Consider the following 23,538-nt stretch of genomic DNA (forward strand, 5'->3'; position numbering starts at 1 on the left):
TCTTTATACTGGGATTGCACGTTTCTCTTTTCCTCTTCTCATTTATTTTAGGCGCAGAGATGAAATATTTGGCTTCCTGATGTCCTTGTCATTGGAAAAAGGCTGACGAAATGAAAACCCACAAAAGTAGTAGAGTGAAGAATCCAATTATGAACAAGGATACTTCGACTGTGATGGAGACATGAGCCAACAAACCAATGAAATGAAATGGCTACTCTCATGATGCGATGGAGGGCCTTAGGGTCATGAATTTCCCTTTTTTAACGGCGGATTATGTCATTTTGCTGGCCTTTCGTGGGGGGAGAGGGCTCTGTGGCCCATTGCTTTATGTAATTGTGAAGTGTTTGAGCTGCCGGTAAGGGATAACAGTTGTGGGTTTCCGGCCGGCCGCTACTTGCCAAGGCAGCGGGTTAGGACCAAGTCTAGCCCCGCCCTGTTGGAAGCAAGCAACGCAGATTTTTCTACTCTGTGTGTGTGTGTGTGTGGGTGGGTGCACATGCTCAGAGGGCATCATCACAAGATATGAGTTTTAACGTAGTACCAAATCAAGATGTGCACTGCCCTTGACCATGCCCAATGTTCCTTGAGCTCAATGGAGCTTCACCCATGGGATGAAGGCAAGCTCAACTAGTTTAGTTTGGAAGTGATCGACTCACAAAAGCCAGAGGACTCAGGCAGGAGATTGATATAGAGGTGATGTATCATCGGCAACAATGGCTCCAACCAACCACTTGGTCAACAGGTCACAGATGGGCCTAAGGCCTTCAAATTGGAAAGGGACAAGAGTTTTGATGGCGAGATGTTTCTCCTAACGTGATACTTGCAGGTCCCGGTTTCCTGACACAGTTCCCGATAAGAAAAGGAGGTGACATCCGCAAGATAAGTTTGAAAGCAATTTTTTTTTGCAAGTGGTAGGAAGAATAGGGAGAAGCTTGGTAAAATATTATAGTTTTAGAACTTTAGCCCTTTTCGAAGGTAAGCAATTGTAACAGGTGGCATGTACACGCGGCCATGCTGACAGTGGAAGATATTTTCCACTTTCTTGTACGCTGAAGGAAGCCAAGGGTATATATATATATATATATATATATGAATTTGACGAACGCACGGGCAACTTGTCTACGTCTTAAACTGCTCTCTAACCCCCAAAGTTCTCGTGCAAACACCAAATTTTCAGCATAATTCTGTTCCATTACGATGCAAGCATTTCAGTTTAAAGTTTAAACACAAGATTGAAGGATGGACATCTATACAAATACAACAGCACAACAAGGTACCCAACAGACAATGGTTCAGTCCTAATTCGACATCTGCAAACCACAAAATAATCAATATGAATTGTAAAAAGCTACGCATTTCTATAGATATATAGACACAGATGCATATGAATCGCTTCATGCATCTTCAACAAACCATTGCTCTGCGTCAGGCTGAAGAATACAAACAGGGACGGGACCATGAACAGAGGTACTACTCTAACAGCAAACAGAAGACCATGAATAGGAAATTGGATCAGAAGCAAGCAAGCAAGCAATCAGGCAAGCTATGAATAAAAAGCAGGTCCAACTGCTAAACCACGAAAGCACATGGCTCCCTCACATTGCTAATATTCTTCAACCTTCATGAACATCAAGCTCACAAAAGAGTAATGGATGTGTTTGTCCGTGATTTCAAAGTTCATCAGCAGATTCATTATTTCTGTTTCTTGGTTAATTGAAGCTAATCATGGGAAGCAATAGCACTCAGCCACACTATAAAAGGAAATGTGTTTACCAGCATAACGTGATAAAAATAACCTACTAAGTCAAGCTAATGCAGACATCATAATACACGAGAGGTAAGGTCCAGAGCTTGAACTGGCAGAATTGGAGGTACCTTGGCTTTTCAACTGAACTGCTGGACAGCCCATGCCCAACAGAAGTTAGCCCTTAAAAATGTATCCCATATATAGCATACAAGGCGCAAGCAACCAGGGGGGGCACAAACAGTACAGGACAAGCAAGGGGAAAATTATAATTGGTGTAAAGACGAAGGCTAACAAGTGACAAGTAACAAGAAGGATGACGATGAATCTTAACAGCAAATAGTCACAAGTACCACGCTCAAGTAACCAAGCCCAATAGGTCTGACATACAAATTCAGCTGGTCACTACTTGACTTCAAGACACCAGTATCCAATGAACAAACAACAATTTGAATTTTCATCAGAAAGACTGCAACTAAATAATAGACCAACCTTTTCCCTTCTGAGGAATTCCTTGTTGGCTGTTGCTGCAGAGATAATAGCCAACATGACTATCAGCTTCATCGAACTTTACTTTGCTTTATCACTTGAATGCCTATCAACACCGCTTAATTCAATCAGGAGTCTCGATTCTTTTGCTGATCATGCAAAGTGGAATCTTCATCAGCTAGCAACTTTTGACTTTGATGTAGGCCCCCTTATTGGTGATACCTAGTAGACATAAACTTTCTCCGAAAGAGCTTCAGCTAACACTACCCTTGCAGTGTCGAACCATTTCTTTTAGAACTTGTACAACCTAGTCCTTCCCAAACCTGAGTTCTTCCTGACATTGCGGTTGACCACCTTCTAACAATGTCTATCAAATAAAAAATATTATGTAGCTATATACTTTTGTCAGTTTAATGTGTTTCTTATACTCTTCGGAATTTGTAGAATATTATGAAAAAACGGTTGTATGGTTAGTCTTTGTAATATGTCAGAGAATGATTCGGTCTTAATCAGAAGAAAGCATGCTTTAAACCAATTAAACGAAGCAAGTTTTGTTATTCATATACCTGTTTTGGCAGCGTTGAATGCCAAGAAAGACAGGGCATAGATGCCTGCAGAGCTTATGATTTTTTTGTAGTTCGTGATCAGTAGCATGCTTTCCCAATTGCTAGCTGCTTATATGATTTAAAAACATGTCTGCGAGTGCCACCTTATGCTAATATCATTTTCTGTCAGATTGTGGCAGCAAGTTGTTTACAGATGCAACTCCTGGGAAAGAAATATAGTTCATTTTACATCTTCTCAGATAATCTGAGACAGAACATTCACATTCTATATGCAATCCCATCTCTAGCAGATCTTTTTTGTGGATGACTTCTCAAAATAATATCAAATATCAATGGCAAATTTTGATCGTCATGAAATTCTTATCACTTTGAAAGCATTCACATGATGGATTCAGTGCCTCTCGCTTTTCAAAACAGAGGACTTGAAAGATTTGTATCGCTTAACTTCTCTTGTTGTTTGACAAGAAATATGCTAGAATATCAGAAGAAAATTCATTCTTCTGTCTAAATTACAATGGGGAAATCACAAGCATATGCATGTACCAGTTGCCAAAGAGCCAGCTGCTCAATCACCTATATGATGGAGCGAATAACCTAACTTTGTGTCTTTGCCTCATTGTCTTTGCCTCATAAACCAAAGAACCAGACGCTAATGGTTGCAAGAGGAGGTTTTAGTTAGTGAACTTTTTATATAGTTATTTCGTTTAATGTGCAAGAGTGAGCTGAGGCAGTTGATTTTTTCTCTGTTATGAATCAGAGAGCAACATCTGTTGTCTTGCCGTCTTGGTGATATCGGGCTTGGAGTTTTACACGAGATGAGATAAGTTCCAGAAGGAGGTGTAAGGAAGATGGGATTTTCTTCCCTTTGGAGAACCAAAGTAGATAGAAAATGTATATGTTTATGAAAAGTATATGTTCCTTTACTTGTTAAAGCAGAATGACATTCTGCGTGCTCCAGTTTACCATCTTTAAGTAACCTGAGATTCCTATCTCTGTTGAGAAAGTTAAAACAACATGTAAAGGTGGATTATTAATGACTTCTAAAATGCTCTGCCCTTATAGTTTTATGAAGGAACTTCTGGTGCCCTATGTAAGGGATCAGAAAATCAATCAAGCATGAAGGTGAACTAATTTCTTATTAAAAGATGGAAAACTGAACCCAATTCTTCCAGAACAGGAAGAAGAAGAAGGTGACAAGGCAACTGACCACGGTAGCTCATAAAAAAAGATCAACTATGAGTACAATTGAGGACAAACGACGCATTTCTAGCCAAAAAGTAAAACCACGATTCAAGTTAATAGAAACTATATACATAAATTCTCCTGCGAGTGACAAACCCAAATAAGTTGCTTCATGAATTCGCTCTCGCAAATGGCCAATAATCCAGAGCAGCGGCAACCCAAGAATCAATTCACTCAAAATCAAACACGGGAGACTCGGGGCTTCTTAACACCCACCCACAAGCCATAACCGTTAATACGAACAAGGGAAAGTGGCAGAGAAAACGAAGAAAGAATATCGTTTCCCCCATACAATAGAAAAGAAGAAGAAACTGAAAGGAGACGTCAGACCTCAGCACTCCACCCATACAGCTTGCGCTAGTCATCGTCCTTCTTCTTGGGCTTCCGGTAGCTCTCCTCGATGTGTCTGGCCATGAAGATGCCGGTGTCAAAGAGCCGCTTGATGTTGGGGACGTTATAGTTTTGGGCTATATAAACGCCGCATACGGTGCCGAACATAAACGAGAAGCTGCTCCTGATGATTCCCATCTTCCTCAACGTATCACTATCGATCGGTACGCACACAAAGGTAGCGAAATTTCTTCCTGCGACCTCTTCTTCTCGTCCCGAGCCCGTCTCCTCCTGCCTTGACGCAGATCAATACCACCACCAAAGAGGGGACACATCGATTTAAGCGAGCGCGAGAGAGAGAGAGGGGTCAACGCTAACCGCAGTGGTGACTTCTTCCGCAAGGTTCTGACCTCTGAGGAGGCGTAGAACGGATCTGGTGGAGGATCAATCCGAGAAGACTCGTTTCTTAGATTGTCATGGATCAAACCGAAGTTGGAGTACGCCTGATTTAGCGGGACCTTGATTCACGCTGCAGCAACATCATCAAACGAGCTACAAATACGTCTGAAAAGGTAGCCATTGAACTTATAGATTTATATGATCATCATCTTATTCTAAACTTTTCACCTCATTTCATTCCCCACACGTTAAATTATAAAATGTTGTTCAAGTTAATAACTTCACAATTTCATTGCAAAATCGCCGTATCGTCAAAATGTTGCTAATTACAAATATGTTCTAAAAGATATCTATGTATATGCAAAATCTCCGTATCGTCAAAATGTTGCTAATTACAAATATGTTGTAAAAGATATCTATGTATATGCAGCCAAGCACTCTATATGGTCACGCTTCCTAGATGGCCAAGTTCCCTGATCTGGGCGAAGCTTTGAATGTTTCTTTTAAATAATATTTTCTGTCTTAGCCACCGATCTCCAAATTGGTTCAAATCCCACCTTCGGAAAAATAAGGGTTGGCTCCTAAATAAAATAAAATGTTTTATAGCTAACTAAAAGAGTAAAAACTGTATTCTCCACACCTTCAGTAGTATATCATCCATAATTTCTTCATCGACGTTATAGAAATCTCTGCTGTTGTAGTCTACAGAATCCTTTTTGTTGTTAGTCTCTCTTGAACAAAACCCAATCTGTTCCAAGTATTTTGGTTCTCAATCGGTGGAAATGATTCTTAATTTGATAGAGATTTTACAAAAAATGTTGGCAATTTGGAGCTCCAATTTTATATATGTGCCTGGTGTTAAGCTACTTTCTGCCACATTCTCCCAAATATGTATAGTAAAAATAAAAGTGGATGTGCTTGGATCTGGCTAGTGGCAGCCGAGCCAGAAATTTTAGCTGGAAGGATACTAATCCAGAACTTCCATGCTTGGAGGGGCACAAATATATGTAAATAGTTAAATACTTGGAAGCAGCAATGTAAAAATAAAGGTGCTTTGTGGGGCTGGTGTGGGCAATTGCCCACACCAGACCACATGTGGCTCCACCACTGGATCTGATGTTGAAACCTAAGTTTGTCGCCCCATAAATAGCACTAATATTGTCACAACATAAAATTGCTGCAGAGTTATCTCAATATCCTTCACTGGAAATTGTATTCAAGTTAGTTTAGCAGCTGAAGATGCCATTGCCCGACACTTCGCCATTGCACTGGATTGGACAACATTGTTTTGCTTCTTTCCACAGCATAATATGTAGTTAGCTCTAAGAAATGTGCAAAAGCAAGAAGTGAATCTCTGTACATTAGTTGATAGCAGGCCAAATTATCGGAATCAGAGAAGGCTCAGAGGCTAAATGAACTTTGAGATATAGTTCGAAGGGCCATGTTAATGGTTCATTTAATATATTTAAGAATCCTTTTGACTACTTGTTCATTGCTGAAGAAGGGTCAGCATTTATACTGGCCGGCTCACATAGTTTACATGAAAAGATATTTCAGGCCTCTTAAGGGTGAGATATTGCAAAGTTTCATGAAAGTCCACTCCTTTTTTTTTTTCCACCAAATTCATGAGCCACAAGACAAGCTTTCAATTCTTTGTCTAAAGATCCATCAGATTTCATTTTTAATTGTTTTAAAGACCCATTTAAATCCGACAATATTCGCCTTGCGTTCATACAATTTAGCAGCAAATATAATTCAACTGCTGCTGCTACGTGTGCCCTCTAAATTGCTTACATCCGTATAATTTAGCAACAAATAAAAAAAACAATATATTCGACTTTAATTTACAACAACTCAAATATATATATATATATATATATATGCACACTTTCTTAAAATAAAACCCAAAAGTGAAGAAGCCAGTGATCTAAAAGTAGATAACAATATCTGAAGTTAAGTCTAACTAGTTTTGACTTTTCATTTCCAATATGCCTATCTAATAAACGACCAATAATTCTAAATTTATATATTCTAACAAGTCAGAAACTTCACACAAAAATTAAGTAATTAGCTAGTTAATAATCGATAATCTCGTTGATGAAAAATACAAAGTTCATCACCAGATTGCATCGAGACAAACAAAACAAGTTGCAGACCTAGTTAAGCTAGTTTCAATCGAGTTGTGCGACTTCCCGTCGAATCAAACCAAGCTTCAGCCGAGTCGAGTCGAGTTTCAATTATAAATGAGTTCCCCCACTAGGTCAGTCTAAGTAGGGGTGTCAAGTCAAGTCCACAAGTTAACTAGGCGTTCAAGTTACCGATATATCATTGATGAGAAGAGAAAGAATCTCTTGTCGTACCAAGGTTAAGCCCAAGCTGAAACACAGTCGGGCAAATACTGTCGGATAAGTGCAAGGTGAAACACAGTGGAAGGAAAACCTTGTATTCTGATAAGATAAGAGGCTGAGTGGGAACTTCCACTACAATAACAAACCCTGCTCATCCAACACACAAGCACCTAAAGAAAGATGTGGTGATTTTTTTTACAACACAGGCTGCACAATGAGCTGAGCCAACTCCGGTTTGACTCGAACTCACTCGAAAAAACTTGGCTCGTGTTCGGCTCATTTATATAAATGAGCCAATTATAAGCTTATAAAGACACTCAAAACGATAAACGAGTCGGGTTTGAGTTTTAGGAACTTGACTCAACTCGCAAATCAGTATTCTATATAATATTATCAAAATTGGTTTCATAAGTAGTCATACGAGTCAAATGCTTACACGAGTTAAATGAGTTACATGAATTGACGCTTACATGAGTTAATCGAGTTAATGCTTAAAGCTAAATGAGTTAATGCCTAAACAAGTTTTAAATGAGTCGAGTTCGAGCTCGATTTTGTGTAGTCGAGTTGAGTTCGAGCTTACTATAAGAAGCTCGAGCTCAAGCTTGAGTTTTTTGAGCCGAGTCGAGCTTGACTGAAGCTCACCAAGCCCATGCTCGATTCGGCTCGTGTGCAGTCGTAGTATTCCACATAATTTTATTGTGCATGAAAAAACGAGAAAGAGACCTTGGCTGCGCAACCCTAATTTGTTGGGTTTAAAGATATGTATTTTTTAATATTTACAAAATTTCTAAATTTTCTTCACCTTTTATCTTTTAATTATAAAAAAGGAGCATTCTTTTATCCAATAAAAAACAATTCCAATCTTCCTTGATTCGACGAATTCCCTGACATTATTTGAACAAAATTGCAGGGAGCTTTTTTCAGTACTTGGACATAAAGGGTGCTGTTATTTTCCTGCACCTTTTTTTTTATCAGAAATTATATAATGTAAAGACGATTGACAAGTTGGGCCAACTGCATTAAGCAATGCATGGTGCATTAATTTTTTTTAACCGAGAGTCGGTCTAAGACAAAAATTTATACAGAAGTTTAGTTTTATCAGGAATATGGATTTAATTATCTTTCCTTATTTATGTATTAAAAAATATTAAATCTCTTCTTTACATTTTAATAGCAAACAGCAGGGCATGTACATCTGTAACACTTTCTATAAAATCACAAAAAAAAAATGCATATTCATGTCGTGTCTGCATCCTCAGATTCATGTGACAAAGGGGACATGAACAGTTTTAGATCATTAATTTTCCACATACCAAACCAACTTAGATGCCGACCACAGTTTTCGTGGAGGCCGTCCAAGTGCAAATCCATATTTGGGTCTTGGGGCCAAGCTAAAATTCTTTTTCATGGTATACATGATTAACAAATTTTCAATTGATCATGAACAGTGACCTGCATTTTATAGGGCTACTCTACATAATTGGACACAAGTTCACTTAAATATCAATATTAAATTAACATTTCTTTATCCACATAATTGGATATAAGTTCACTTAAATATCAATATTAAATTAACATTTCTTTATCCACATAATTGGACATAAGTCCACCTAAATATCAATATTAGGTTAACATTTCTTTATCCACATAATTGGACATAAGTTCACCTAAATATCAATATTAAATTAGCATTTCAAAGAAGAGTGAACTCTTAACAATTATCTTCCTCCACCTTGCTTGGGTCGGCTTCTCAATATTTACACCGCAATTTTGGATCTGTAGTGGAGATGTTCCGTCTCATTGACAAATTAAGATTCTACGCGGCCTCCACCGACTTTGAACTTTAAAAAGTCGGTTGTAAAATATGTGGTCGTAGAACTGGCCGTCGCCGGCGGCCGTCACATCTTCCAGTTAATGGGTTCGGATTTTCTTGTCGAAGAAAATTTTGGAGTGAATCGTTTTTCTTTCTGCCAAGGACATGAGAATCAACGGTTGTGCATGATGTTGAACGTTATTATATGGAACGGTTGAAGATCACACCAAATCAAGAGGATGAGATGGTGGACGTTGGAGATCGCAACAATTTAGGAATGAAATGGTGGACGTTTCGGATTGAGAGGAATCATAGATTTGGCAACGTTGCTGGTTCTTATCCATTGAATCTATAAATACCTTTAAATCATTCACAGTGTACAATGAATATACATCTTGTTTACTCCCTTCATCATCTCTGTTCCTCTCATTTTATCACATGATTAATCTACCAGTATATGCAAGGGTTGTATATATGAGTCATGACATCATGAAAGTTGCCTGTCTAATATCTTAAAAAATATATTGCAGAAATAGAATCATAGATGAAATTTAGTGAATTTCTTAACCTGTCATGAGCGGTGGAAACCGAACAAGGATGGGAATGCGGTTGGGCAGCCACTTGGGAATCAATCTTTTCCCATGTTACCACGGCATTATTTTAGTTTTAAGCATGCTCATACGCCTAATCATATTTTATTTATTTTTCCTCCTTTTTCTTTTGATTTTTTATTGGAAGATTAATATTTGCGGAGCATGCGGCGCTAATTTTTTTTCCATAATTTTATAAACCTCTTCATTATGCTTTGAATTTCATAATACCATGCCATTGGCTTTTAGGTTGTTCTTTTTGTTTTCCATGAAGGAAACCACCTAGAGATAAGAAATTTAGTCGCAAGGTGTAAAACCCTCAAAACCATTTCTCCGCCTCTAGGGTTTAAGAAGGAATTGGCTTCACAAAAGGCCGATGCCACCTAGATTTCTCGCAATATCTGCATACTAGCCATGAGTTCAACCAGTGTACCACACCCCTGGGGTTCAACTGGTGATCAACCAAGTACTACATTTATTTGTATACTGCCACAGTAAAGTTTGAACTCATAAGACTTATTTGAGGTCGTTTGGCAGCAAAGACATTTTGTAAGTGGCATATTAATATGCCCCATATAACACCAGAACTAATGTTTCATGAATCTAATTCAATTTTTGTGACAGATTCAAGACACATCATGACTTTTGATACCAAATGATTCATCAAAAAACATTTGATAAAATTGAAAAACTTTGAGCTCATGACAGCTGCTTATCAGGTAGGACTTTAGTTTCCAATGGTGTTAACTGCAATGCCCGTGCTTCTCTTGGGGGACAACTTTAAATAATTAAAAAAAAATAAAAATAACATTCAGCAACTTTATACGATCTCTAACAACTGGATTTCAAATTTATGTCATAAATGCTACAAATTGTTGACTTATTAGTAAGGGTAGAGCCAAGGGGAGGTCGGCAAGGGCCCTAGCCCGGTCCCCATAATCTGTTTTTTATTATTTACATGTAAATTTAAAAAAAAAATTACTTATCTTATATAAAAACTTAAACAAATTATATTTCAGCTCCAATCAAAATTTCAAATTCAGTATATCTCATAAAAAAAATTCTTAGTTTCGCCCCCGAAGGAACTTGTTTGTACATGTTAGCGGTACACTAACTGGCCGCTGGCGCACAGTCCAATTTAGGCATAAATTGACATCAGCGGCAGAATTAGTGGCCTTCCGCCCTACGTTGATGGTTCATTCGCTCAAAAGAAAGGGAAAAGCAAGTGGGCGTCGCATTCATGACAAACGCTGACCAAGTGAAAGCAGTGGGAAAATCAGTGAACAGACGAGAAAATGTTTCTTCCGTGGAAATTCTGCTCCACGTAAATATAAAATTAACCCCTACGTAGTGAAACGACAAAGGAAAAGTTTATGCCGTGGAAACTAAGACCTATTTACATATAAAAGTAACTCCTTTTGAGAATGTTGTGAAAGGACACACCGAAAGGCAGTCACCAGCTCACGAACAATTTGAAAATTGTGAAAATTCTACGTCCCAGCTTCCTCGTAACGAGTAACATAACTAAAAAGGAAGAATAAAACACCAAATTCAGAAAAGTTTATTTAACTAACATTGGTCGTGTTGATTAGCGAACTAACATAAACTTATTCAAAAAATTAGCATGTTTTGTTTATTCATTCAAAAGTTATGTGTTTTGGTAATACGTGTGCGACATATATATGCGTGCCTTATTATGTTTTCAAGAAACATGCACACAAAGATGTCGAGAGAATTAAAAATTTAATTGCCTTCACCTCAGTACAAAATTTTCGAATGTATAGCTAAACAAGTGCTTTACAGAAGTGTGCGTACAGTTAACCTTGATCTTTCAAAATTTGAGATGAACTCGGAAGGTCTGGATATATAAGTTTGCAAAAGCATTGACATCCGATGTAATAATTGGATCCTATGAGGATTTGAAATCCACAGTTTAAAGTTGTTTCAGATCTATAGAACATTAAGAAGTCAAATGTTAAATTTAGGCTGTCAAGTATGTAATATGATTTTTTTTTTGTCAGATTCAAAGTTTTGAATACCGACTTCATTGATGAAATTAAAAAACCATCCAAAAAGTCGAATTGACCAAAAGATGCCAAAAAACTAAAAATATAGTGTACTCAAGTCACATTAGATTTGTATGTGTAAGGTTTCTATGTTCACATTATCAATTGTTCAGAGAATACTTTTCTAACTATCTAGAATCACGCATCTCACTGTTCAATCTATAGTGATAGACAGTTTAGAGAAAAAACAAAGAGCCACTATTCACCCTTTATATATACTCATCACTTCACTCCATCTTTATATATGTATAAAGGGTGAACAGTGACCCTAGCTATGTAGAATCACTCAACTTTCTAAAAGTCATTCACGAAGGTTGATTTATTTTATATATATATGAGGACAGATTGATTTATTATATATATATAAACAATAAATCAAAATGTCCTCCTTCAATGACCTTGAATGACTTTTAGAAAGTTGAGTGGTTCTACTAGGGTCACCATATATATATATATATATATATATATATATATATATATATATATATATATATATATATATATATAGAGAGAGAGAGAGAGAGAGAGAGAGAGAGAGAGAGAGAGGTGGATTTATAAAAGATGTTTACGTGACATTCCAACATAAATCCAAAAGAGTATGGCTGTTCTTCCAGAGAGTGACATTAGACAGCTGTGGTTGGAAGTTCAACATCACATGGCCTCACAGCCATTCTCTGCGCCAAAATCGCACCAAATGCTCAATCCCCATCCCTATATAAACACCCCACTACGGCTCACCTCTACTCACCACCTCTCAAGGGCAAGCAAAAACATCCCATCTTCTCTTTCTCTTGTCTCTGTGGGAGTGGTGCTCTGCTTGGAGAGGAGATATCAGTAATGGCAACCAAGGTGATCCCTTCCCTGTTGGTGGCGATGGTCCTCATCCAGTGCGCCGTTGCTTGTCCTTCCTGCAGCACTCCGTCCACGCCCAAGCCACCCGCCCCTAAACCTTATCACAGTCCACCATCCAGCTCCGGCCACTGCCCCGTCGACGCCTTGAAGCTGGGCGTCTGTGCCGACCTGCTCCATGGCCTTCTCCACCTGGTGATCGGCCACCCTCCCAGCGGCTCTAACTGCTGCCCTCTGGTCAAGGGCTTGGTCGATCTCGACGCTGCTGCTTGTCTCTGCACCGTCGTCAAGGCTGATGTCTTGGGCATCAAGGTCGACCTCGACGTCAAGCTCACCCTGCTCGCCAACACCTGTGGCTGCAAGATCCCCAAGGGCTACAAGTGTGCTTAGAGAATTACGTCCCGCTAGCTCCTCTTCCCTTAGATCATTTGCAGCTTGATGCATGCTTTCTCTCTAGTTATTAAAAGTGGCTGAAGACTCATGCCCTTGTGGTCGGTGACTCAAAATAAGTAGCTATGTGGTTTATTATGCACGTTGTTCTGTTTTAAGGTTATGATTGTAAGTGGTCTTTGTTTCTTTTTTTCTTTTCTTTTCTTTGTACGAAAGAAAGTTTGTCATTTGTATGGGTTTAATATTCTGAAAGAACGATTTGCAGTTGCAAAATGTTGATTGTTTCCATATATACGTGTGTTTGTGTCCAGTATTTGAGAGAACGATTTGTAGTTACAAAATGTCTATTGTTGTGTGTGCACGGGGATTCAAATCCACTTGTTGAATGGTTAAAACTTAAAAATCTACTGTTTAAAGCATCACGAACCGTTGTTAAAAGTATCATAAACAATTATTATTATATTATAAATCATCACTAATACTTTCATAACTACTATTATATATATATATATATATATATATATAATAGTTAGGTAACTGCAGAGACAGGAATAAATGGAGAAGTGCAGGATCTCATGGTGATTATTGTGCAGGTTAGTCTACGACCCTTCTTTGCTCTACATACGCGAAAGTAAAGCACCTGGTATAATCAATAATATTTATAAATTCCTCATCTTTCAAAGGAGAACCTTTTAGGGCGCAACCTTCAGCAATAATTTCGAAAAGAAGGCCCCACGTTTTCAGCTTTTGCTAAAGCAATAATAGTGAGTAGAGGGAAGAAGACATGATATGGACTGACCGGTCTGGTCCATTTCATCTTTTCATGTGAAACCAAGTCTGGAGAGACTGTCCACATGTGAAAGGCGCTGTAAATTATGCAATTCTTTTCTTCTTTCTAAAGAGAAATTGATCTGTGACATGAAACTTTTTTCTCCTTTGCTCCTGATCTCTTTTTTCTTTGCAAGGAACTTTTTACTTAATTTTTGTATGAGAACAGTTTGATCAAAAATCAGTCTGAATTGGTTAAACAAAATCGTATGAATCGGTTCTCTTCATGATCACCATGGGGAATCGGGGGCTTCTGGGTCCATGGCAGCATGGTTTCTCTAGTGGAGATGGCAAATTTTAAATGGATCATCAATAATATCTTAGATCTCTTGTTCCATATGTTGAAGATTATGAATATGGTTAATAACAGATTGAATCAGGGATGTCGAAGCCGTAAGCTCATGATCGAGTCTAGTAGATCCAAAAAATACCACAACGCCAGTTAACAAACCGGGCCCATTTACACATTAATTTACGGTACCAATCGAAGCCATAAGCTAAATGGATCAACCGACCAGCTAATTTGGTGGTGGTTCTCAAGAAGAACATAATTTCCGTTCACTAGATTTTCTTTGTCCCTTGCCAGCAGCGAGATGGTGGTAGCTTTATGATGAAGACAAAGTGTTGGGCTGTCTGGCATTAAAATGCATTTTGAAAAATAGGCTTCTGGAAAATGATGAAAGAAAACAAGAAAATAAAGTTTCATCGAGAAGTTGGATTGGGACATTGGCTGAAAAAATTCTCCGATATCAGAATGGTTCCAAAAGGGTGGTCATAAATAGCAAAAACTATACAGGGATAAGCCAACTACTGATACCGATGTATGCTTCACGTATTCAGAGGCATCTCCTGATTGGGAAGAACACATCGCATCCTGGATCCAGAGAAAAACCTTCATCTAGTTAATAAGATCTCGTGAAGTCCAATTCCTGACTTACAAGTACACTAGGCTTCGACCTTGTGTAGAGAGATGAAGGTGGCGCTTCAAAAGTATGATGTCCGTGCAATTTCAGGATGCTCACAAGACACAGTAATTGGATGGGTAGCTAGTTTTCAGAGGCAAAGTAAAATATTCACAGTCAGTGACGTTGAGACCATGCAGAATTGTCTAAATCTGATGAAACTTTCAATGACATTGAGATTGCGTCGAAGAGTGTACTTTGTATATACTTTCTTAGCAAATTGCTTAATTGATTTGCTATTAAAATAGTGACACCAATTCTGTCTTTTATATAGATATATATATATATATATATATATATATGCAATTATGTTAAAAAATTTTGTGAGTTTGTTAATGTGTTAGGTTTGGTGGACGCCAAATGAATGACAGAATTGGAGTTGGCATCTCTTTGGCAATCAATGAATAGCCACGTTACAAGCACTATCTTGGTCCGAAGCTTGGCAGTAAGCGTGATCATCCCAATTAAACAAAGGATGTTGTCGACAAAAATTGTCGCAATCTCAACTTCTTCCATCACAAGTCTTTTCCCTACTCCAACTTGAATTTCTATAGGAGCTATCAAAAAAGAGGCCAAATGAAGATAGCCTTTACGCTGATCAAGAAGCTATTTGTCAAACTCTATAACCTATGAAACTGAAGTACAGATCTATCTTGGATCTTTAAAGCCATTTGAATCCTCTTTCCCAAAGGGTAATAAGCAATATTTTACCTTTAAAAACTTAAGGACTTTTTCCCTCTTAATATCGTGTTGCTAGATTTTCTCAAACAGCCAATACTTTACCGCACACATTATGCCTGCGCTCATGCTTTCTTGTTGGTGCATCAATGGATTTACGGACACAAGGTGGGAAAAAAAAAAACGCAGTCTCTTTCTTGGGCTACAACAGCAAAAAATGCCTCCATAGACATTCTTTTTCTCAAGAGGACGACTGGTTGTGAAGGATTTGAGATCTGCGCCATCATCATAGGATGGATAGCAATAGATCCTTCACAGAATCACAAGCATTATAAAATCCTTGAAATTATTTACAGGTTTTTACATCGCCTTTAATTGTACCCTCAATTTACTTTTGACAGTTCTAGATGATATTTTGGGCCTATATCACTCGCGGACAAATTGTGGGGTACAGAGAGATGATGCACATCACAATCAGATACAGGAAGTTTGGTGAACTTGCAAGGATGAAGATGATGCACATGGGCAATGTCTTACTTATCATGAATTGCTTAGGGATATCTACAGGCTTACATTTGTCATATTCATTCAACCAAGATATGAAGAGCATCGACAGACCGCATCCAACAACAGAGATGTCGGCAGTAGACTCACCGGTCTGAACATGAGAAGCTTTGTTTGGCCCTATACGGTATAAGGTACAAGTATTGAAGCCCTTGTTCCCACAAAGCCGACTATTTGTTTCGGATATTAATTGAACACCACAAACCAAGAAGAATGAAATATTACATTCCTGAATAAATGGTGGTTGTTGAAAGCTAGACTCTAGAAGATCTGTCAGTTGTCACACATTGAATCCGTCTCTCCTTGACCCGTTTTTGAGCTTTTCACCTGACCAAAGGAAAGCTGGGGTGAGGCAGAGATGCAGATCATTGGCAATACAGGGACAACTGGAGTATTATTGAACTTTTGACCTTCTTCAACTTAAAAAGTTATTAGGTACTTCAGACCTGTAGCCAGGTGGGTGTATTTCCTTTGGATTTACATCACTCTTTCATTTCAAGTTCGATTTTAATGAAGGTAAAAAAGATTAGTTGCTTTTATGATATAAGGAGATCCAAAAATCTATAGGCAAAGCTGGGGCTCTGCCTTAATCCTAGTTAAGGCTTAACCTTGGCTTGGTATTGGACTATGGTTAAGTTTCATGGGGTGCCAATATAGTTGCAAAATATTTTCGAATAAAGAAGAAAAATGTTATGATGCATTTGTTTATATCTCCCGCGGATCCGTTCTGATTAATTTCAAGGTAATCTTGAGATTTTGTCATGGTCAAACCTTCCCCCTCTCTGAGTTTAGATCCGGATCTTTAGACAATGTGAAATAGTAAGATACAATCTTAACAAAATTTGGATCCTTAGTTTGTCAAGCTATGGATGGTGGTGGCACTGGTGGGGATTTCTTGTCATGACAGGCAAAATTATGGCACAATATCAGGTCCATGAATTTGAGATCCTTGACTTTCTATCGCGTTATACCATTATAGAACTACGCCAGATTTCCTTTCCACAGACAAAAATAAAGAACAGAAAAAAACCAAAGAAATTATTGTGGAGCTAAGTGCATGCATGTGCAATATATAGTGGAAGACCGTAAGGAACTACATAAGTACAACACTCATTATTGTCAGAATGGCTGGCTGAGCACCACAAATTATGTGCTTACTTACTCCGCTTATAACAAATAATCTGCAAGTAGCCAAAAAACCAGGTTGGTACTTCCTTTCTTCTTTGATAATAAACAAAAATGGATGGGTACAACCCACTAAGTTCATTGATGTAAAACCATGCTCTTGACTATTAGAAGAACATTCTCCTGCAAAGGGTGCACGCATTCCATAGGTTTAGTTCCAATTAGTAACCAATATAGTACTGTCAAATTCATAAGCAACCTATGAAAATCGATGGAGCTAGCTTCCTGGTTGGTAAAGTCCAAACTTATAAGCAGATAAATCTACAGGACAAGGAATTACATATATAAACATGCTGAGGATGTCAGATTTACATTTGGAGAGATCGAATTGCAGGCTATATGACTATCATAAATATGTATATGTATGCATATAGACAAGTTGATAAAAGAAAAGTAATAATATGACAGGGCAACGAACATACTTCCAAAAGAGCATGGTTGGTTCCCCACTAATTAAAGATGCCAGCGATGGTCGAAACCTCGATATCACATGGCGACGCAGTTATTCTATACTGTAAAGTTGAGCACTGCCGTGCCTATATAAAGGCCGATGCAGCAAGCGCCCAGACTCACCAAACCACAAGAGCGAGTAAGTATCTAACGCTGGTCTCTCACAGCTCAGGCTCTCTCTTTACCTCCCCACCTTTGCAATCTAGACATGGCATCTAAGGCGATCCCTTGCTTCTTGGTGGCAATGTTGCTCATCCAGTGTGCCACTGCCTGCTCTTCCTGTCAGCCACCAAAGACCCCAGTCCCCCACAAGCCATCGTCTGGGTACTGCCCAGTTGATGCCCTGAAGCTTGGCGTGTGCGTCGACCTGCTCCATGGGCTGCTGCACCTGGTGCTCGGCCAGCCTCCCAGTGGGTCTAAGTGCTGCCCTCTGGTCAAGGGCTTGGCCGATCTCGAGGCGGCTGCTTGCCTCTGCACCGCAGTCAAGGCAGACGCCTTGGGCATCAAGGTCGACCTCGACGTCAAACTGACCTTGCTCGCCAACGCTTGCGGCTGCAAAATCCCCAAGGACTACAAGTGCTACTAGATTCGACAGGGTTGTTTGATCCAAAATAAGTGCTTGCTCATGACTTTAGGCTGTTGCCAGTTTACTGCATGGGTGTTTTTTTCTTTTGTTTTCTTTTTGGTGACTTATTCTGCTATTTGTGGGTTTGTATAACTCTCAAAATTCGTTGATCAATCTATTGATGTTGGAATTCATCATGCATTCCAAAATATAAGTGTTTTGGAGTATATATATATATATATATATTGTAACGTTACACGATACAACAGAGTGCCTATTCACATGACCATCGCCTGTTAGATTTGTTTGATTCCGCAACTGACCGTTAAATAATTCTGCATTTACTGTTTTATATTATAATCTTGTTCATTTTGTGAACATCTTCAACTCGTCTTGCTAGTTTTCATGCATGGTGAAATCAACCCTGCATCTTGAACCTTGTACAACCATTCTCTACATGGTCGTATTTCGTTGATGTTGATCGGTTGAAGTTTCAGTTTTTGAGGCCTGAACAATGTCGATGAATTTGTTAGAAACAACCATGGTGAGTTTCGGTTTCCGAATTTTGATCTATGGACTATACCTTTTATGATTAAGTCATTGAAAAAATAATTTTCATGTATATAAAAATATGTAAAATAAGAAATAATCATGATTTAACCTAAAGTTTGTTTGTATAAATGTCATCTTGGTGACAACCACATACAATTTTTTTTAACTGGGGAAACCACCGAGATATGGTCGCTCATGATGCACAGACATCTGGGCCCAATCATGGTCTGCTAGGGATGTCAATATATCCAACTTGAATCAAATATTTTACCGAATTGATCTGAAAAAATCGGATATGAAAAAAAAATTAATATCTGATTAAGAAATAAGATCAGATTCAGATTTAAAAAATGACATCTGATCGGATTCAGATTCATTTTTAAACAAATATCCTATATCTAATGCTATTAAATTTTGAAAGTTGGCAAAATCCGATTCAAAATTCGGATTCCGATATAAATATAAAAATCAAATTAGGATTGTAAAATCAGATTTTGGATTTGGATATGACTTTTCTTTATTCGCATTCGAATCTAAATATGTGAATATCCAAAAAAATGGATATGATTAAGGATATATCTGATCTGAATCCAATCCGTCAACATCCCTATAGCACCCGCCCCTTTGGTTTTGGCATGCGCAGACTTGGGGCTCACAAACTTTGTTTGGTGTAACCCAACAAGGTAAGAGTTGTTGGTTCATCAATCTCCTAAAAGTAATCTTTTGATCATTTTTGTCACTATGAGAGCATGTGAGGTTAGTTATATACACCATACTGGTATGGTGCATAAAAGGAAATAGAAAAAAAGTGAAAAGATAAAAAAGAACATTTATTTTTAAATAATTACCAAAATGTCTTTTTTTCTTTCGGCGTATAGGAATGGCATGATCAGGAAACACCTTGAAATAAAAAATCTCTATAAATTTTATAATGGCGCAAAAACAATATCGCTTATTATTCAGTAGAAAAATAGAAAAGTTCAAAAATGGACAATGGAAAAAGAACACAAAAGGAGAAATATTTTATTTTTCTAATGTACAATGGAAAAACAACAATATTAAGAAGCCATAAACTCAACACTATGATATAGTGTCCTATGAATTTTGCCCCCAACAATTAAGGCATGCTTATTGTACAGTTTGTTAATGTTTCCAATTGCCAAATGACCCCAAAATGATCAGATACACTACAATTTATGATCCTCATAATTTTGAAACTGTGCATTTAAGATCAGACCTCTCTCTTCTCTTCAATCTCATATCAAACTTTTTTGTTAATGCAAGAAGTGAAATGAAGATCTTAAGTCTAGTATATGATCTTTAGTACGTGTAACTATAGGGTGCATTTCTTTTACCACGTCTCCATGGATTTAAAATCGGATGTCATCAAACACCTCTTAAAAGCAACTTAAGAGTGGATATTTCTCATTTCATAATACTAAAATCCGCATAACAGATGCCTTCTTCTACATCACAGTTTCATGCTTTGGACCTTTCGAGTTGAGATCGGTTTGGGGAAGATTCATTATTTGGGAAATGCATCCACGCATACAAGCCACACCATAAAGAAGGATATATACGTCAGAATATGCTTCCCAATTTCCTCAAAAATGTGGAAATATTATGAGATTTATTCTTGCCAAGAATTTTCATAAAATAACAATACAAAATATTTTTTTTATTCACAATTTGCAACTAAAAGCAATAACCTTGTGGTTTTAATGCTTAATGAAATATAAAAATAAAATTAATTAACATGCATGCATGCATGTACAGCGAATATTAACAATTTTTAATGGGTTAATGACAATTTTCCAATAATAATTTTTTATACTTTTGACAGGCTCCAACAATATATAACTCTGTAAAGAGTACCTTAAGCTCTCATTTGTCTATTACTAAATATATTAAACCCATATAAAATTTATAAAATCGGTGATTAAGTGAATTTCTAATTCAACTAAAAGTATACATATTAATTTATAAACCATTACAGAAGTGTAATGACATATATAAGACAATGTATATACACACACACACACACGCATTTTCTTTAACATATTTGTCGTCGATTGATGCATGGTCATGTATGCAATTAAACGCCCAGAGTTACTGCTTCTATAAGTCCTGCCTTTGAATGTATTAGGTGGTTCAAAGTGTTTGAATGACAGTTGAATGGCACCAGGGCAGCCTGACCCATGTAGTCCAGCGGCCATAATGGAACAGTAACGCTTTTGTGAAAGCTTCTTTAGACGTGTAGTAGTTACTCTAAGCGGGCATTTGGTAACAAATTTGTAAGCAATATCCATAAATACGCCTTTTATTCGGACCACATTGACGGAATACTGCATTCCAAAGAACGTAGTATTCCTCTTACCAAATGCCCTCTAAGAGGGCGTTTGGGAAACGTAACACACAGTTCAAAGAACATCCTGTTCTTGGAAACAGGTGATGCTCGCCATATGCCAGACATAAACTCGGCGAGGGTTGGCAGGTGAGTCGTTGATCTCTTAAAAACCTTCAGAGATTAACCTTTGCAAATCTTTGTTCATGAATCCCTCCAACACCCACACCTGCACACACCATTTCACATGTATAATATGATCTGCATCATTTATTTTTTCTTTTTAATTAGCTTGCATTTGCTCTCTTCTTTAGCATAATTTGCACCAACTGTTGCGGGGGATGACGTTGCTCAAGTGCAGCTTGTTTTAAGATTAAGATAAGATTTCTGCTGGTTCAAGATGTAAAATATCAAAGTATAATCCTTAACTTGCTTCTACCTTGAGCATGTAATCAATTGCTTGCCGATACAATAGAGTTGCTGCCATGTGATGGGAGTAATGAGAAATGGCAGCAAATTAATCTGTGCACCTCATGTTCATGGCGCTCCGTGAAATCGAAAAGTCGCTTTTTTATTTGCAGTTCTGCAACAAAGCACACGAGTTGCACTTGAATCACAGCAGCTACGGCACGTATAATGGTCCTCTGCGAAGCTATTTGACGTTGTCGCCTAAAATCAAAGCATGTGGAATGCACTGAAGATTTGAATGCCCCATAAACTGAAAATGCAATCACAGTTACTGCATCACAAGTGAGAGATGACCAAAGATGCAGTAACTGTGATTGCATTTTCTTGATACCTATAAAAGTTACTCTTATATAAGTTCAAAACCATGTTGAAAGGGTTGGACATATAACCATGAATACATTGAAAGCTTAGGCATATGAAATCTGTAAGTCCTATCTTTGGATGTATTAGGTGGTTCAAATGGTTGAGTGATAGTAGAATGGCACCTGAGCAGCTCCACTCACTTAGTCCAACGACCATGAATAGTAATGCTTTTTCTGAAAGCTTACTTAGATGTGTAGTATGTATGCGTCTAAGGGTTGGAGGGTAAACCTTGAAAGCCTTCACAAATTAACATTCCCAGCTCTGCACACACCGTTTTACATGTATATATGCATCATACATTTTTCTTTTAGCTTGCATTTGCTCGGACCCTGCCCTAATGATGCATGTTTTTGCAGTAAGATGAAAATGTCTGTTAGGTCAAGTTGCAAGATATGAAAACGTGTAATCCTTAACTGGCTTACATGAATAATTTTTTTTTTCAAAGAATGGCTCAACCAATCACATTTTTCGTTCAAATTTCACATTTTCAGAGTGGAGGGGAGTTAATTTGAGTTTCTCTTTCTACTCGTTGTAGGACATCTTCTTTTCTCCTTTTACCCTGCAGGGCAAAACTTTCGGCCGAGAATAAGAAGATGAAGATCACGTTAGAGTGATACATCGCTTTTGCTACACAGCTGTGGATTATGTCATAAAATTTGGGCTCATGTTTACGCTCATGGTCACAGGTCATAGCGTGAACAAGATTTTTCCTTCCCCAACTTGTGTGCCTTTAGTGGGACAAGAATAGAGCATCTTGATCTGCTTCCCTGTATTAAGATCTTTGCGGTTCCAAGAAGTTTCTTCAACCAATGTTTCAAAGCTGGCTGTGCTTCACTGACCCTCTGTCAATCCCGCTACCTTTACATGTAACAGACAGGTTGATACAATCTAAGAACCAGTTCTCTCTCTATCTCTCATTCAGTTTTCAGAACACAGACAAAATAAAATGAAACCTACCTTCTCTCACAATGTTTTACAGAAAATTAGTGATGGTAAGAGCTAGGTGTGCATAAGCAGATCATACACACAACAGAAACACCCAAAACAGAATTTTCCTGACAATATTAACAAAGCCAACTGCCTTGTGCACGCATTCAATTGCCTTCACCAACAGGACTTAGTTCCAGATATGAGGTGGAAACAAGAAGATATGTACATTCGCTTTTCTCCTTGCTGTTCTGCAGCAAAGCAGGTGAGTTGCCCTTCAGATCAAAGCAGCTATGGTGCAGAAAATAGGAGCTGCGAAGCAATTTTACATCATCTCCTAAAAGCATGCGAAATGTACTGAAAATTCAATTCCTTCCCCATGAACTCAAAATGCAGTAAGCAGTCAGTGCAGCACAAGTGTGCGATAACCAAGAACTACTTAAATTAATTTTCCAATTCATCTCAAGAATCCATCCAGTGTACCACGTCTGTATCTGTGACTTCATCATATACGGGAAATGACATTGGTCCTGAAGTTAATCGCGACGCTTTTTTTGCATATTTACTGCAGAAATTCTCATTTTAAGGAAGTTGGTCTTTCTCAATTTTCCAGAGATCTGCTTAGGTCCTTGAACTGGATGCATTGGTTCGATCTCCTAGCAATAGCATCACGATGCAACTCTAGAAATTTTTTCAATTTCACGGCATCCTTCTTGAAGCCCTGACCTTTCCCCTCAAAAAGAACACTTTTGGAGCACTAAAGCTGTTCATGCATCTGCCTGATGGCAAGAAGGGAGAAGCTATATGGCATCTTGAGACAAAGTTT

General features: G+C 38.0%; 3 protein-coding genes across 3 annotated transcripts; 2 read left to right on the top strand and 1 right to left on the bottom strand.

Moving 5' to 3' along the window:
• Positions 1 to 4,077: 4,077 nt before the first annotated feature.
• Positions 4,078 to 4,876, bottom strand: LOC116252202 (uncharacterized). The gene has a single exon (XM_031626322.2). It carries the CDS (start codon positions 4,567 to 4,569, stop codon positions 4,399 to 4,401), a length of 171 nt encoding a protein of 56 aa, XP_031482182.1. The 5' UTR covers positions 4,570 to 4,876; the 3' UTR covers positions 4,078 to 4,398.
• Positions 4,877 to 12,311: 7,435 nt separating this feature from the next.
• On the top strand, positions 12,312 to 13,116 carry LOC116252201 (pEARLI1-like lipid transfer protein 2). Its single transcript, XM_031626321.2, has one exon. The coding sequence runs from the start codon at positions 12,425 to 12,427 to the stop codon at positions 12,824 to 12,826; it is 402 nt and encodes a 133-aa protein (XP_031482181.1). The 5' UTR covers positions 12,312 to 12,424; the 3' UTR covers positions 12,827 to 13,116.
• Positions 13,117 to 17,642: 4,526 nt separating this feature from the next.
• Positions 17,643 to 18,080, top strand: LOC116253464 (pEARLI1-like lipid transfer protein 3). The gene has a single exon (XM_031628285.1). It carries the CDS (start codon positions 17,702 to 17,704, stop codon positions 18,077 to 18,079), a length of 378 nt encoding a protein of 125 aa, XP_031484145.1. The 5' UTR covers positions 17,643 to 17,701; the 3' UTR covers position 18,080.
• The last annotated feature ends 5,458 nt before the right edge of the window (positions 18,081 to 23,538 follow it).

The sequence above is a fragment of the Nymphaea colorata genome, chromosome 4, assembly GCF_008831285.2.
Source record: "Nymphaea colorata isolate Beijing-Zhang1983 chromosome 4, ASM883128v2, whole genome shotgun sequence".
Lineage (NCBI taxonomy): Eukaryota > Viridiplantae > Streptophyta > Magnoliopsida > Nymphaeales > Nymphaeaceae > Nymphaea > Nymphaea colorata.

Excerpts from the sequence above, each read along its gene's own strand:
- LOC116253464 (XM_031628285.1), top strand. The coding sequence starts at position 17,702 with ATGGCATCTAAGGCGATCCCTTGCTTCTTGGTGGCAATGTTGCTCATC.
- LOC116252202 (XM_031626322.2), bottom strand. The coding sequence starts at position 4,569 with ATGGGAATCATCAGGAGCAGCTTCTCGTTTATGTTCGGCACCGTATGC.
- LOC116252201 (XM_031626321.2), top strand. The coding sequence starts at position 12,425 with ATGGCAACCAAGGTGATCCCTTCCCTGTTGGTGGCGATGGTCCTCATC.